The sequence below is a fragment of the Diadema antillarum genome, unplaced genomic scaffold (assembly GCF_040938485.1).
Source record: "Diadema antillarum isolate AM-2024a unplaced genomic scaffold, OU_Dant_1.0 seq00000002_RagTag, whole genome shotgun sequence".
NCBI classification, from domain to species: domain Eukaryota; kingdom Metazoa; phylum Echinodermata; class Echinoidea; order Diadematoida; family Diadematidae; genus Diadema; species Diadema antillarum.
The window spans coordinates 1,163,369-1,181,454 of NW_027271124.1; the positions used below are offsets into that span (position 1 = coordinate 1,163,369).

The 18,086-nt window shown below is 37.4% G+C and overlaps 1 protein-coding gene across 1 annotated transcript in view; it reads left to right on the plus strand.

The window, feature by feature from the left end:
- The window catches only part of LOC139724867 (ATP-binding cassette sub-family C member 9-like), a 48,990-nt gene extending 36,725 nt beyond the window's left edge, over positions 1–12,265 (plus strand). The window contains exons 21-30 of the mRNA XM_071635991.1: positions 588–745; positions 2,104–2,299; positions 2,830–2,943; positions 4,441–4,552; positions 5,220–5,347; positions 6,252–6,439; positions 7,307–7,410; positions 8,624–8,757; positions 9,600–9,662; positions 10,468–12,265. Of these exons, the coding sequence (XP_071492092.1) occupies positions 588–745; positions 2,104–2,299; positions 2,830–2,943; positions 4,441–4,552; positions 5,220–5,347; positions 6,252–6,439; positions 7,307–7,410; positions 8,624–8,757; positions 9,600–9,662; positions 10,468–10,605 (1,335 nt within the window). The 3' untranslated portion in view covers positions 10,606–12,265. The remainder of the gene's footprint in view (positions 1–587; positions 746–2,103; positions 2,300–2,829; positions 2,944–4,440; positions 4,553–5,219; positions 5,348–6,251; positions 6,440–7,306; positions 7,411–8,623; positions 8,758–9,599; positions 9,663–10,467) is intronic.
- The last annotated feature ends 5,821 nt before the right edge of the window (positions 12,266–18,086 follow it).

The following is an 18,086-nucleotide window of genomic DNA, read 5'->3' on the forward strand; positions in this document are numbered from 1 at the left end:
CAGCACTAGCTTCAAACTAAAACTTTGAACCGCACACACGAACAGTTGCGATGCATTTTCTAAACACGGGCAGTGCCGCTGAGCAGAGTAGTCTACTATCGCCGGTGATAGGTAAAGTTGGGACATTAGGCAATATAAAAGACTGGTTACGTGATAGCTCTCAGCCAGTGATTTGATTAGAATTCATAGCACAGTTTCATGATGAATAATCATCCGCAGAGAACTGACTGATTACTCATTGCTGAACATACCAGGCTAGTGTCGGACACGTCTTTTACTTTAGAATTGCTACCCTAACAGGTGGCAAACCAGATCACTGTACTCAGACCCTCTGGCTAGAGAATAGTCATTACTTGCATCCTCCCTTCCCACAGAGAATAATCAACCTTGTATTAGAGAACTTTCGCTGTTATTGCTGCTGCTTTTGTTACTTCATCTTCTTCATGTAGATTAATGGTACGTTTTGTAGGTAATGTTTTATTTATATGATCTTGGTAAGATGAAACGCTCTTCAAACAATCCAGATCAAGTGCATTCCCTACAAAACAAAGTCAAATGAATATTGTTCACACGTTGCCTTCCTGCAGAGGTTAGTCCACTGTTTGCGGCTGTTGGTCAATCTTTTCGCCAACGTGTTCAGTGCCCTCATCGTCCAGATCATCGTCGTGTGGTACTTCGGTGTGTTCATCGTTCCGATCTGCTTGGCTTTCTTCGGTCTTCTGGTTTACTACATTTCAACGTCGAGGTGAATACCGCTCAAAATGAATGACTTCGTGTAAAAGACTTCGCGATCTGGTAACTGGCCATCATTAGGTCCTAATAGAGGCAATGCGACGCCAATGGTTTGCAGTCATTATGTTCTGTCATAGGACGTGTAATGTATTGCGAAATATGCGGAAGTTCTATAGAAGCTGCCATTCAAGACTAATTTCTATATAGTATGAAATATATGGGGTTGTAAACTCTCAATTTTAATAGACCCTTGAGCGTGGGGATTCTTATGGGTGATCCAAACCACTCACTACCCACAGGGGTAGGTCCTACACTAAAACCACAAACACTTATCGGTAACTGTCGACACCAGTCGAGATTCTTCGACTATGCGTGGACTTACATAGAGATCAGTCATAAAGCTGTAGACAATTTGTTATGGAGATTCTCGAATATGTCCGAACCGCGCCAGCCTTTTACAGTCTTATAATTACCACCCCCAGAATCAGATTAGTTTATAGGCTTATTTTGATACCCCTCCGCAAAATCTGCATTGCCGTTCTTTGTATTATTGTTACTATTGCCTAAGCTTTGACTATGATAAGAACTTCTTTAACCTATACTTCGCAGTTGAAGGGTTTGTGGTATGATGATTCTTTTTTCTTCTCTTTCTTCCTCAAACCTCCGAGGATCGTTGTCTCTGTTGCATATTCCGGTCTATTCTGTTACCTCTTTGTCACGCTCTAGTCTTGTTTCCTCTCGTGTCAAGTCAGTTTGATTCCTACAAGTAGTCTTGTTGCTGTTCCAGTCTTGTCTCATGCTCATTATTTTGTTTGTTTGTTGTTTTGTATGTAACTGTTTGTCTGTCTGTCTCTTAGTGGGCTGCCAAACTTTTTTTTTGCCAAACTTTTTGTGCTACCTTGTTGCTATTTTGAATCATTTTTTGCATCGACCATTTAAATACAAGAGGGGCCCACACTCTACAAGCATTGTCTTTTTAGTGGGTCCCTCTGTTGTTGTTTTTTTTTTTCACACAGTGCATATTGACAATTCATTTCACTTTCGTTACCTCAGCAACTATTGCAATGTATCGATACTGTTTTTTTTTCTATTATTGTTGTTTTCTCTGTACAAATTTCCATGCATTCTTTCTGTCACTCAGGAAAGTGAGATTTACGTTTGTATATTATTTTATTGTGGAAAAAACAAATAAAATTTGAACTTGAACTTAAACTTGAACTATCCACTCCTTGAATCCTCACGTTATCGGGTCTTTAACTGGTTCTAGCGTAGAGAGCCGAGCTATTCGCAATGCTGCGCTCATCACAACTTGGAACCCTAGTAACTTTTCGTGATCTACTCGATTTTTCTCGATCTCCTTGTAAACTCTAGAGAGCTCCAGAGATGCGAGAGTGTCAGCCGCTCGCCGATCTTCGCTCACTTCTCGGAAACTCTCGGCGGCTTGTCGACTATTAGGGCCTACAAGGAGGAAGGCCGCTTCTTCGATACAATAATCGATCGCATCAACACCAACAACACTGTATTCTTGTATCTCTTGACTTCCATGAGATGGGTGGCCGTAAGACTGGTAAGACGAGAATGTAATCGGAATGAACATCTTGGACGTGGTCTTAACCGCGATTCGCTGCCATCTACCAGTTACTGATGTCCAACCATCGCTTTCTTGATTGCATGTCTCCCTGCCTTGCACGCGATTAGAAATCAATTCAAAATTTACTATTAGTTATCTATTTACAGATTGATGTACCAGTCATTTAATCCATTAGCATGTTTTCTATCTACCGGTAGACGTGTAAGATGTATTAATGGCTTTACAGCTAGGTGAACTGTGAAAATCATGGTCCTGGCTATCTATTTCTTTGTCTATACGTATTAACACTTTGTGTGCTTTGAGTGTCGATTGCACACACAAAAAATAGCATTGTACTTACCGTCTAAAGTCCCTAGCACAAATGATATAATCAGTTCCATACATCCTCAGTCTATCCACCGATCAATCACTCAGTCTTTCAATTCGTTCTGTCAGTTTCTAGGCGCGTATGTTCTGTCTGCTCTATTCAATCATTGATGTCTTTGCTCTGTCCCAATTTTTGACAGGATTTCCTGGGAGACATCGTCGTCTTTATCTCCAGTCTCTGCGTCTTGCTCGGAGCCGCGTACCTTGGGGTGGACTCCAGTCTCGTTGGTCTCGCTATCTCCTACTCGTTGGAAGTAAGATATAAAAATTATACCTTCATTTGATGAGTTATCAATGTCTATAATGTCAGAGGGCGGTGATTTAGCTCACTCTGTAGCTCATCTGCCTCCAAAGGACTGGTTTGATTCAAAAGTCTGAGTACTGTTGTGTGTAATCTTACCGTCACCATAGTAAAGAGGTATTAAACACTCTGACATAAAATTGAGGTCCCGTGTGTGAGAGATTCACAACTCATGCTTGCAAAAGATCCCGCTTCATTCATTCATCGTAATAAGCAGGGTGCATACTCCGCTGAAGTGGTCTCGCCTCACATTCAACTAGACCCAATGAAAGACCAGATAGTGCAGCTGAATATGGGCTGTCCTGCCATCTTCTCAGATGAAACAACATACAAAACACAAACAAACAACACAGAAACCTCGCACAAAATTATTGTAGTTAGAGGATGATTATTAAAAAGTGACCTTGCTGAAGATATAATTGAGGTTTAAAAGATATTACATTGCCCTGGTTGAGACTGTCGAGCACTGATTTAGAAAATATCATGCAGGGTAGCTCATTCTGAACAGTTATTGACTGTTGGTATGAGTTTATGTTTGAGTTTATTTTATTTCACCACGGGTCACTCACTTCAGCCAATGGCTGTTCTTCTGTGAGTCCGTGAAGTAAAAACCATGCAATTCTAAAATACAACATTTTATACATAGTATAGGAAACGTCAAAAAAAAAAAATGGTATGCATAGCTTCTCTCTGGACATTCACAACCGTAAGGTAACGTCTTCTGGAACACTGCATGGAAGACGCGCATAGAAGCCCACTCAGGACACTACTGATATTCAGAAGTTTATCAAAGAAGCCTTCGGGATATTGCTTTAGTGATATTGCGTTAGTTTACTAGGTTACTCACACGTATTCACAAGAAAATAACTGATTTTAAGGTTATTGCTGACATCAGGAATTGTCTTGCTAGTATCGGAGTTACGATGTTCAACAGAGTCAGAGTGACTTCGATACAGCATGGGAAATTAATTCAAATAAATTGTAATTTACCAGGCCAGGAGAAGTCCAAGAAAATCTCGAAATTTCATCTCATCTAAAAATGTGTCGTCAGTCTTGAAAGTAGTTACTTACTGATACCTTACAGTAAAAATAAGTAAATAAATAAATAAATAAACAAATAAGACAAGCAAACGCGTGCGATCGCTCAATGTATGAAATTGAAAGACTGATGTAACTTGATATTTTATTTGGGTGAGACAAAAAATACGATTCTCTCTGTTGAGGATGCCTGCATATATTTGAAAGCTACAGGAGGGAAATTTCATGGAAAGAGTCCCTTATTGTCTTAAATTTAACCCTCCCCCCCCCCCCCCCACACACACACACAATTTTAGCTGGTATGAACTTTATTTTTCGTCGCCTTCGTCACCGTCGCCATGGTATGTGTGTGCGCACGTGTGCATCTTTACCTTACACTCACTTCACGTTGAAAGTTATTCTTCTTCTCCAGGTTTCCCTTTACATGAATTTCGCGGTGCGCCAGTGTTCCGAAGTCGAACTCCAGATGAACGGCGTTGAACGCGTGAAATATTACTCGGAGGTCCCTACTGAAGACTACGAAGGTATAGTGTACCTGTGTCGTTCAAGGAACGCACACGTATGCGGGCACATTCTCGGTATAGGCTGCCTCAACGTCACGACACGCATTCAGCTCATTAACATATTCATTTCAAACTCAAAATGGTAGAAGTACTTTCATACTTGGTTCTACAGAAAACCTGAAGTGTTACAACGTTCTGTTTGCTTGTTTTTTCCTATACAAAGTACTTTCCGCCAAAAATGAAAAAAAAAAATCTTTGGATTTTTGCATTTTTTTTCCACTTTTTAAAGCAAGCGAAGAAAGTAAATGAATATGTATGTGTGACACTCGTTGAAACTAATACTAAGTCATTGCTTATTCATGAAGTCATTAGCTTTGTTATGTTTCCAGGAAGTGTTGAGATGGTGAATGTTGACATCACTTTGGGAGATTTGGTTGCCCCTCTTATTTAATTTATTTTCATTTATTTATTTACTCAGTTAGTTACTCGTTTATTTATCTATTGGTTAATCTATCTATTCATCATTTTATTAATTAATTAATTTATTTATTTATTTATTTATTCCATTCATTTATTCCTTCCTTCCTTCATTCATTCATTTAATCTATATGTACTGAGTAATTATCTGTAGTATGTTCGAACCTTACAGGTTGCAAACAAAATGTGATGTTGGTCTCTATCCCTTTAGGTATCGAACCTTCCCCCGACTGGCCGTCACGAGGGAAGATTGAAATCATGGATTTGAGTGTGAGGTATGCCGAAGGGCTCGACCCCGTGCTCCATGATATTACTTTCACAGTAGAAGGCATGGAAAAGGTAGGCCTTTGTTGTTGTATTTCTTTTTTTTACAGACACAAATCATGTGTTTTTGCCACTTTTATATCAGTAATTTAATTAAAAAGAGAGAGAAAGATAAATTATCACTTTGGCTTATGCGTTACTGCGTAATACACCAGCGTCAGTTGACCCGTCTATTCCCGAGGAACCAATTGACTTAAATGCGTCATGTCTCATACAAGGAGACATAGACCTGCCAGAAAATAGGACATTCAGTACAGTATACTATATGTAGTATTGGACTTTCGACATCTAGATATTGTAAACAATTACAATTATGAACAGACCATGCTTTTAACTGCATCTAACAAGTCGCTCAAGAATAAGACTTAATAAAAATTTTGCCAAATTTTGCAGACAGAAGATGAAGTGTGCTTGACCCCGTCTTCTTTCTGTCCAACTGTTCACCCCCCCCCCCCACACACACACACACACACACAATTCTCTCCTCTCATTCTGTCTGTTGTTCCTCTCTCTCTCTCTCTCTGTGCATATATATATATATATATATATATATATATATGTGTGTGTGTGTGTGTGTGTGTGTGTGTGTGTGTGTGTTTGTAAGAAATCAAGTTTGATCCGGACATTGCTCTCTGCTTTTCCTTTAATCAAGCTTTCGGCCTGTCATGGCCTTCACCAGGATCTACCAAGAGGACACACAATCTAATAATTGTCTAGATGTCATAATGTGCCATGATGTAATAAGTGCAGTATTATACAGTACAATGTTCTGTAATAATTATGATGATAATAATATAAATCTTCTGAAATATTACCTTTGCACGAATCAATTTACCTCGGTCAGGATCGATCTGTGGCATGGGTGTGTATATTGACATACCTTTCTCTAATTCTCTATCTTTCTCTCTGGCTGCTACAGCTTGGTATTTGCGGACGAACAGGTAGTGGGAAGTCCTCGCTCACCCTCGCCCTCTTCCGCATGATCGACACATTCCAGGGAAGCATCGTCATCGACGGGATCGACATCGCTACCGTCCCGCTGAGGACGTTACGTCAACGATTGTCGATCATCCCCCAGGACTCCGTCCTCTTTACCGGATCCATCAGGTAAGAAGATTAATCATATCAATAAGAAGAACGTATTTGAGGACCAACTGCATCGGTTGCATATGCCATCTTGGGCGATAAAAGCCATTTTTATTAATGGCCAACTGAAACATCGCATCGACATATTTATCTATATACATATATATATATATATATATATATATATATATATATATATATGTATATATGTATATATATATATATGTTTATATTTATATATATATTATGTTATATCATATTATATTATATTATATTATATTGTGGTGTAAATAGCTATTAAGGAAATACAACTTTCGTGAATTTTTTCTTAATAACTAGTCATTCAACCCGCAAAATTAGTCTTCACACTGCGTCAAAGAGACATTCCAGCCGGTCATGGTTTTAGTTTCTTTAGCGATGCCGAGCCGTACTCCGTGCGGCTCTCACATCGTTGATAAAACTTTAGTTTGCACCGAGTGTCACCTAACACCTGAATTTTCTGTTTTTCATCATTATCTCTTCTCACGAAATTTGTACTGTGATCACAATTTCTTAGAAAATAGAAGCCAGCTGGCATAGGGAGGAACGTACTGAAAGATCCGTCCGAGTGGTTTGAGATACTGTTGAAAAAGATTATAACCTCCACCAGTAACATTTCCAAACACTGTTGATGCGATATTCGAGACAACAATTGTCGCCATTTTATTCCGTTATATTCCATCTATGAGATAGCACCAGTACTTTGAAAGTTATGACAATGTCCTGCATTGGCAGAGCATCCACTCTGCGCATGGAAGAACAATGCAAAGTAAATAATTCGCTGTGCATCAGACCATGTTTATCCAATGGAACATTTGCCCTAAAAAAAAAAAAAAAAATGACATACAGGAGCAACCTCGACCCTACTGGCACAAAGACCGACAGTGAAATATGGTACGCTCTCGAGACTGCGCAACTCAAGGACGTAGTATCAACCATCCCGTTGGGACTGGGTAAGAAACCAGGCTGCCAGTTTGATTTCTTGAAAAATTGATAATAAATGTTCACAGACCTTTTCCTGTGTAGGATACGAAGTTCGGCGTCAGTCAATTTAAGCGCGTGAGCGCGTGAGGGTATACGATCGTTTACTTTTTTCACAAAGAAGTTCTTTTTCGATATAAACATTCAGGTACAAATTAATATCACCCTTGATGATAGATGATATAGATGATATGATTTGACAGACAGCTGCAGATAGTCTAAATAAATGTGAATACGATTCCAGTTAACATGGGATACAAAACCGTTAGTTTTTTGACATTTTATGTTCATCTATTTTCTTCGCTTGCTTTACGTAATGACAAAACGAGATTTAAAAAAATCTAGTGATTTCTCATTGTTTGTGGCAAAAAAAAAAAAATATTTTGCATACAAATGAAAAAAAAAACCCAGCATTTTAAGATTTACGGTTTTCTTCAGAACCAAGTATAAAAGTACTTCTAGCAATTCCAAATTTACTCTCTATCATAATTTCCTGTATTTGAGGGGGAAAAAAATCTTCGTGTTAGATATCGCCTTCCCAAATTCAAATGTGTAATTGTTTCTGTGGAGCTTGAACTAATCTTACAGAGGTCTGCGTAATGATATGATTGCATATTAAATCATTTTCTGGAAAAATCATTTCCAATTGAAGATTGGAAATGACTCACAAAGTACAATCACTCACAAAAATGCTAACTAAATATCCAAAACTTTCATCCGGCAAAATCCCATGCTTAGGAAATACTGCCTCCTCAATTTTAAGGGAGATGAAATGAAATGACTTCACATATTTACAATACTATAGTAGTTGTTTATGGTGTCTTCGTCTGAATGTTTCATTATCATTCGTCAAGATTAGTCAATATTTAGATAAGACTATAAATCAACCGACATATCTTTTCTTCTGACACAAAATCATTATTCCAAGTATACGTGATTCGATGTATCCGTCTCAGACCCCCCCTCCTCCCCTTGCCTTCAGCTATGATTAACTCGATGTTATGATTTAATCCGATATGACCAGGCCACTCTTCTTATGTACAGTTCTTAATGAAGCCGTTCTTATAGAGACTATGTCATGGTTGAGACCAAATTCGTGATCATATACCTCTAGATTTCACAGTAAAAGAATGTAAATGACCTACTGATATTATATATTCCGATTTGTTGACGCATTTTCGGCAGACTACACGGTAACGGAAGGAGGGGAAAACTTCAGCGTTGGTCAGCGTCAACTGTTCTGTTTGGCACGAGCTTTCCTCAGGAACTCGAAGATCGTCGTCATGGATGAGGCGACAGCGTCCATCGATCACGAAACGGTGAGTTTTCTTTGCTGGAAATGATATTGTAAGGTACACGAAAACACATTTGAGGGACTGTGCAAACGACTTCATGCATTTACTCTACTCGACTGGTGTGAGTATGGGTAAGATCTTGCGGCGATGGGTGTATCTGATCAAATGTTCAAGTTGACAATTTTAATACATGGAATAAAGTAATACAAAGGAAAAAGTGTATGTATCATTAACAATCAGAACGTTTTCACGAAAGGGTGATTATGTTGTAACCATATATAGGCCTACAGTGATGTTTAGGAGAGGCCATGATTACTGTATTATAAATGATATATAATAAATCTCCCATCGGTTTGTACACAAAATGATGTCGAGAGAAATTCTCATGAAGAAACTACAGCTCATTTCCTGAAAAGGCATTACTGCCTAGTCATGGCAGCACGACCAATACAAATACAAAGAAAACTAATGCTTACAAATCAAAGGGACATTTAGTGCAGTATTGTCTTCAGCTTAAAGAGTCTAGTGAGGCAATTACGTCATCACTAAACATTTTGCATAATGGTTGTTACCGATATAACTGTTTCATGAAAATGTGTTTAGTCTGAATACATAGTACGTAACTGTCTTACTTTCTGTCCGTTCTGATGACAATTTTACCGTTCGTTATCAAATATTACATTCTCCGTGAGAATCAACGTGAACATCGAGTATTAGGCCTACTATTACCATTACTAGCTGTGCATATGTGATAGTAGTTGTATCCAGCACCGGAGCTTATGCACTTTTATTTGCTCATATTTAGTATTACTGTATCAGAGAATTATATTCTCACACGGCACAAAAACTTTTTTCCCCTTGCCTAGGATGGAATAATCCAAGACGTGGTAGCAGATGTCTTTGAGAATCAGACTGTCCTTACCATTGCAGTAAGTCCTTAATCACTTTAAAAATCATGATATTTTGTATAAGTCTTGTTTTAGTGATATGATGCAATGATGATTACTATCGTAAGCAATCAAAATTGTTAAAGGCGTTGATGGCAGTTTTACTCAATAATCCACGTAGAAGTGGTTGTAAGTAGTAGTAGTAGTAGTAGTAGAAGTAGTAGGTAAAGTAGATAGGTATAGTATACTATATAGCACAAAGGCTTTGGTAGCAACATCACCATGGGCTTTATAACTATAATAGCATCAAGTTAAAAGATATCGTATTGTAATTACAAGGTGTAAAGTCTTTCTTCCGTTTAAGTATAAAGTAGGAAAAATGACAGTAATCGGAGGGTAATTGGCGTGATACGTTATCTACCGTTTGAGTCCATATCGGTAAAGCCATCATCAATCATGGTCATCGTTTGTATATTCTCATTTTGATTGCCTGAAATTGCCGCTGCTGTTGATGTTTGTGCTACTATTTCTCTACTACTACTGCTACTGTTTCTCGGTTTCTTGTAACAGCGTAATCAAATATTTTGTCCAAACCAGCTTTGATTACCCCGGCTAAACAGTAAAATGGTGATTAGTTTTTAAAAACAACGAATATTGTCGAGAGATACATATCGCATAGATTTGACTCATTCTTCGAGAATGATAAGCAGTCAAGTCGGGTACAAACAAAGTTTTTGATTGTGAACCACCCCCCCCCCCCTCCCCCCCCCCCCCCCGAAAAAAAAAAAAAAAACAGAGAAAAAAAATCACGTTGTGATACTTACCGAACTTTAATGTCTGTTTCCAGCATCGCGTTGGGACTATTCTCAACTCTGACACCATACTCACCCTAAAGGATGGCCGGATCGCCGAGTTTGACGAGCCTGGCAACTTGTTGGATCGTCACGATAGTATTTTCGCCTCGCTGGTGAAGGCGGGAAAGTAGAGCAGTGTTATTATGTGGACCGTGGAAGAGATATTAAGCCCGTGATTTTTTTTTTTCCTTTTAACTGAATAGACTATGTATTTAACTACTCTTCCAACTCTCTTATGCCTAAAGTCATGTGTGTGTGTGTGTGTGATGTTGTGTGTGTGTATGGAGGTGTTGCGTGTGTGTTTTATGCATTACAAAGAGGGCTTCATTTAGTATTTTTATTGACTGATATATGAACGTATTTCTACATTGTTGATAGTGAATCGAGGATGAGCCTGAATGATTAATATTCTATGCACAATTCTAGTCAGCTGAGAAAGGAATGAAATTATATAGTTCTTTTTGAAGCAATGAATTTAAAGAAATTCATGTTGGCAAATTCTTAATGATTTAGTATTCATTCTCCTCATGTAGAATATGTGCATGACATTTATTTTGTGTACTTTTATACCGTGAAAAGAATGAACATTATCAGCAAAATGAATGATTAACTGTATGGACGTATTTTATGTCACATAGCAACTGATTCATTTCACACTGTGGAAGAAATTTAACTCTAATGATACGTTTGGAATTCAATTTGCGTTCGATATCGTTTCAAATGCATATTCTTTCCTAAGTTTATGTAACTCTGCGGTAAACCTGTCCAACGGAGTATTCAATAGTCATTGTTACTGTTGTAAAACACCGTTTACCCGTTTATTCGATATTCCGATGAAGAGTTTGAAAAAGACAGCAGCAACATGTACTTGTCAAAGTGCTTTGGTGGTTAAAGATTATTCTTGCTTGTCGTATGATGGAGGACGCCACTCCGGGGCATTTCATCAAGTGTTCTGTCAATGATTTTCACTGAAAAATCTGTTCTCAGCCAATTAGATGTAAGGATTTCAGTAGCGTAAAACAGTTGCTAGTGATTGGCAAGTTTCATGAAATGCTGCCTGTCACTAGCTGAGAAAAATCTAGCACACATGAATATGCAGTTGATATCAATTCCAGTAGATATTGACGATTTGTGATGGAGATGGTCGTATGCATTCCAGTTAAGTATGGGATCGAGACTGTGCATTGCGAAGGTTTGCCCAAATCGGTTATATTCGCGACATTCGAAATTTGACCCGTAAGAATACTTTATGTTTTATCACATTGCACTTTATCAGGAAGATCAATAGATAGTTTGGCGCATGTATGTATGATATGTATGATGCTGTACTGTTGTTCACGTAGTTTGTTCGAAGGGACAATAATTTAAAACTAATTATCAATAACTAATTATTATTTCGTAAGTGGTAACTCTCCTTTGAAACTTGCGTAATGACAATGAGATCCAGGTGCAATTTGCTTATTTGACGCACCATGTCAAAAGATATTTTCTCATCTTGATGTTTAAGCAATTAATTTAAAAAAATTTAAAACTTAACAAAAATTAAAATTATTCCAATTTTCAAATGTCTTACTTCTGCTCTATCCTTCTATCATGATTTTATTACATTTTTGCATCATTAAAACAGCCCGTAATGCCCTGTCCGTGCACTGGTCCTCTCATTGGTTTGTAGTTCATGTGAATGACCGTTATAGAGTCCTGACACAACCAGACTTCACAGCAGTTACCACAGGGCTTGATAAGATCGTGGAATAATGAATAAATACAGTGTCTTTGCCAGTGTATTGTCTAGTTCATCGTAGCATATACAAGTTCCACTTTTTTTCACGTATTCCACTTGAGGTGGACAAGAAAGCTAGAACTAAAGCTGTTGTCCAAATTCAATCCCAAGTGGTACTTGGAATTGACAGTGTGCAAGTGACAATAGTGCGTGTGTGCATGTGAAGTCGCCTAAGCTTTGTTTCTCTCTCATTGTCCCAAACAATATCAGCTTACACTTGTTTAATGTAAACAAATGCTTATTGTGACAGAGCATGACAAATGTCGATGGACTTTTGGCTATTTTCAGTAAGTTCCAATGAAGCAAAAAAACAAAAACAAAAACAGAAACAGTAATACTGTGGGTTCCAGCCGTAGTAGTTGGATACACGAATATCATTCATATTCAAATAACTTGCTTAAACACTCTTTTTTTTTCAAGAAAAATTTACAGTACCGGTAATACCTCTACATTCATCTATGATTATGAGGATCTAAATTTTTTTCACTTTATTAAAGACATACCACTCTATAGATCAAAGAATTAAGCTATGATATGTAATAACTCTTTAAAATACAACATGAAAAAGTTTAAAGACGGGTGGACTTGCAAGCTATGTGTTTCAAAATGTAGAGATATTTCGATAGGCTTTGTCAAAAAAATAAACTAAAACCTGGTAATATATCGTGTTTCACCTTGTTGAGTGAAGTGTTCATGAAAACAGTTGTTGTTGATCTATTATTAGTAATTTCAAGAAGTAAGATTATCCACAAACGTCACAATATCTTTATCCTGCATATTTGAAAATTTTTAGCCGTTTCCACATTTCACTTGAGTTTCCGTTCTTTTCAATAAATTGGTAAAAAAAACATATTTACACTTCTAGCTTTTCTTATCTGTGAAGTGACAGCGTTTCGCAAGTTCAAGTAATCTTTCCAAATACTGATAGGAAATTTATAATTCTTTGCAATCCTTTACATTTATCCCAATGCGCAATACATCAGTGTCGTACATTTTTTCTATCGTGTGTTGCATAGTACATGTACAACACCAATGTGAATTTTGAGGTGTTCAGTATAATTAAGGATACTATAAATCTCACGATATCTCACTTCAATTTGTCCCCAATTGTAGACAAATCAATTTTCTTTACATTTCTCCGGGTAATAAGTTTAGTTCATGGACTCTGAATATTTTGTATAAATTCGCAAACATAAAGCACATAAGTGGTCACTCGATGTTACATGAATTACATCGTATTTATCAACTTTTATTTTATTGGGTTACAAGGCACAATCAATTAAAGTGTAGATCGAGTTACGCATAATTTTCTTCTCTGCCGCGCGAGGTTGTCACTGTCTGTTTTACTCCAGCCCAATCCAGTCTCACATAAAGTCGACACATCAAATGATGTTATTTTGCAATATAATTCAGTTTATCTCTTTCGTGTTTTTTTTTCACATAAAGAACACATACATGTAATTACATATTATGAGCTGCATTAAAGCAAGTGAAAGGCAATCATAATATATTCTCACAAACATTGTCTTGATTTGTGACTTTTCTGTTCAGCACAATGTCTTTCCCTATTGAACCAACTGTAGATGGAAAGAATACTGATGACATAACAAATGTTACAAACCTAATACAGTATGCAATTCGGCAATCAAAAAAAAAATCATTACAAACTGATGCAGCATAGATATGAGTCCATATTTTACATGCAGTTTACCTCATACAGAGCATTCTGATTTTGTTTCACACCCAATTCTTACAAAAGGATATCTAATCACCATATGAGCAACAAAATACATTGTAGAGCACATTTCACTATTTCTCGCGGAAAAGTGATAATGGTCACTTGTTGGTGCTGTCACATAATGCAAAAAAATGACATGAAGACTGGCGATGACGTTCAACCGCCCAATTTCTTTGTACTCTAATGTTACATGCACAACAATGTTCTTGACATGTAACTGCAACCCCTTCATTACTCTTGCTGAACATATATTATTTGCTTGAAAGTCCTCTCATCTCAACCCACTAAAAGGAACGGGCCAGCAAATCACACAATTTTCCCACCAACCCCCTACCCCCGAAAAAAAAAATTCTAACATAGACTAGTTTTAAAAATACTAATTGCAAAATAGCCACGCATCCTAGATACAACAAGCACAATAATCGAAAGTATTACTCACAAACCGCTGTCGTGAGATCCATACGTAATTTATTGTAGTCTTTGCTTCAGACTCAAAGTCCAGTATGTATGGCTGGCAGCAGTTTGGTGCGTAGCATCTTATGCCATGGTAATGAGCGGGACGTTCAGTCTGTTCTGTACGCTCAAATGTTTCTTCTCAACAGCATTGTATGTATGCCCGTATATACATGTATTTTGGTTATCCTTCAAGAGTTCACTTTCTCTCAGTGACATCTATCGGCGGCATCTTGTGGCGACCTACACTCACTTGCTCTAGGAAATCCCTCTTGCCGACAAGTTTGCTTTATCATTTGTATAATAATTATGATCAACTTTTAATAGATTAAAAAAGGCCTATACATGCATCGCCAAAAGAGCTCTTTAAAAATTCGAACAACCAATCATAATTCTATCAAAGCCGACCACAGCAGGACGGTATCATGGCTAGCAATGACGTATCAGTTCTAGAATGGAATTGAGACCATCAGAAAGAGTTGAAGGAAAATGGACTCCTGAAACCTGGTGGAAAGGGTCCACAAATGAAGTAAGAATAAAAAGTGACATGCATCACAAAACCAGGGAGGTGGTCTCTCTTCCAGCTCCCTGAAAAAAAAAAAGTCGTCCACACACTGACTTTGTGTCAGGACTCAAAATAGATGAGATGGATCAACTAAGTCAAACTTGAACTTTTCATATTTTCTGAAAGAGCAATTTAAAGGAAACCAAAACCCAAAGAGAAATGTGGATTGAATGAAAGCAGCAACATTAAAGAACACATAAGAGAAAGTTTGAGGAATATCGACGCAAAGTTAATAAATTTTAAAGGTTGGAACCGCTGGATACGGAGACTACTAGAGGTTATGAAGTCATGTGTGGACAACAATATAAAGAAAATATAAAGGGAATTCCTCCAGAATCACTTTTCTAGCAAAATGAAAGAGCACTTGACTCACCGCTTTCAAGAAGCAGGGGCAATAAATGCTACCCTTTACATAATATGTTAGAATCAAGTTGATGGAATGTGCATTTTTCATGAAAAATGGCTTTTATAGAATTTTATTTGTATTTTCTTATGTTGTCCACACATGACGTCATAACCTATAGTAGTCTCTTCATCCAGCGGTTCCAACACCAAAAACTTTAAAAATTCATAACTTTTTCATCGATTATCCGATTTTCCTCAAACTTTGACTAATGTGTTCTATTAATGTTGCTGTTTTCACTCAGTCCACATTTCTCTTTGGGTTCTGGTTTCCTTTAAGAATTCATCTACATCATGACAAATTTTGGTATCGTAAAAAGGATGGGAAAATGTGTTCGTGGCAGTTTTTCTAGAACACCATTTTTTCGGAAGGGGGGGGTAATTGACTGTCATTAGGTCTGCCTTAGAGTCCCCTTTTCATTTCTGAAAATCCCTTTACAAATTCTTCACTTTTAACTCTAATAACTGTTATAAGCAGTGGCGGATCCAGAGGGAGGTGCACCGGGCCCTCGCCCACCCCCCCTTTTTTTTAAACAAAAGAAATATAAAGAAAACATTGGAGGTGCATGCACATCCCCCTTTAATTTGGTAAAGGCTCCTCCCCTTTACGGAATTCCTGGATCCGCCCCTGATAAGGATAATACTACTACTTTAAATATTATATATTAGTAATGAATAGAATATGTTGAAAAAGCATGATTAATTTCAGCGTAATCTGATATCTCTTCATCGTTTGTGCGGTGGAGTTTCACATCCTGTGTTTGGCCCATTCATTGCTTACATAGCACAACATGGTAAGATGGGGTCCGGTAAGATTAAGCGCTTGAATACATCCTTGTACTCTTTCCTATAGACTAAACACTTTTCCATATTATGTGTTTTCATGTCAATATTTAGATGGATTGGGAGAGTTCATTTGAATTCAGTTATACATCAAAAGTTAAAGTTTGCTCTTTCAGAGTCTGTCCTTAGCTAAGATTACATGTCTGGCGGCTTTTATTTGTTTTGTAATGCAGGATCACAATTATAGAACAAATTTGTTGAAGTGGCCTATACTGATATTGACTGAGTATGCTTGTCTTCCCGCTCAGCCAGCAAAAATCAAAACAACTGGTCTCTAATCAGTTTCATTGCAATAATTTCTTCAGTCGGACAGCATCACTCCAATAATGTACCTTATCCTATATAGTAAGTGTGATAGATATTCTTAGGTAATGTAAGAATTCACGCCTACAAAAAAAAGAACAGGATAGAAAGAATACGCAGTCATATTTTGCATATGAACAGACACTACCCCCACACTTGGGGGAAATGCAAGATTCTAGTACTGTGAAAGCTTTTATTTGAAATTTGCGGATCACTGTTGGGCCGCGAATATAACGACACGAGAAAACATCGCGAATTAGGGGCAGGCATTATTTAGCGCACTTATATGATATCGTGTCAAATTGCAAAATTGACATTTCGCGAAGATGTCTATGATCTCACAACGTAAATAACAACCTTTACTTATCGTAAGAGGGTTTGGAGGGAGGGGGAGTGGAGAAAAAAAGATGAAGCTGATATATTAGGAGTTCTTGCTCGTCTTTGTTCGCACTTCGTTTTATGATGCAAGGTTAATAGCAATGGCCACTTTATGAGCTCCTTTCGTGTTCTTAATTTCGTTCCTTTTCTCTTTTGTAGGTTTTCCCAGTTAATTTCGTAAAGTTGTACTCCATTCTCACTGTATGTACATTCCATTCCTTATGTTTGAAGCTGTGGAGTGACTTCGATCTGATGATTTGCTTTCAAATCCACTTTTAGGAACCGAAATTAATGACAACTCCTCCCCCCCCCCCCCGAAATTCGGGAGTAAGCAATCAATTTCATGTTTGGCCATAAACTTCCAAATTTGAGCATTCAAATTGATATTCAGTTATATTGTGAATCTGAGATTCAGATTGATTGAGCATTCGATGGGCTAGACAGCACTTTAAACCATTTGAGTGATCGATTTTCACAACTAATTATTCAACTTATATATATATATATATATATATATATACATATATTATTGTATTAAAAAGTGATTCTGTCTATCAAATCATTGAATATTAATTTTACTCTCTATCCGAAATTTCATTATCATGATCAGATGTTTATTTTTTGTTGTCTAAACCTTATTCTCGCGCTAATTATTCTATGTGAACTTCAATATAAATCCTTAAGTTTGTCATGATCATCACAATCCTTATTTCGGTAATCTTTAACATCCTTATTTTTATCTTGATCGTCATATTGTTTTTGTGATGTTCTTTCTACATATTATTTTATTTTCATTATCGTTTCTGATCCATTATAGAGATTTAAAACATTAAAAAATAAAACGCAGAATTAACCAACAAGTAATGTGATTTCTCAATGGACACCTTGCAGATTTAATCTGAATGCTAGCTCGCATTATAGGTGAACTTGTTTGCATTTATACGACTTTCAGTTTGTATTGAGCGGGAATTCCCACTCCATAATAACGTTTTACACTGAACGTAATAACCATTATGCCCTAGTCACACAGTGCCTTACGATGGGTTACGTCCGCCGCGGATAGATACGGATGAGTGGACGCAAGGGGACGCAGAGTGGACGCAGGCATCCGCAGGGTTGTATGTAGACGTAACTGTCCGTAACTAATCCG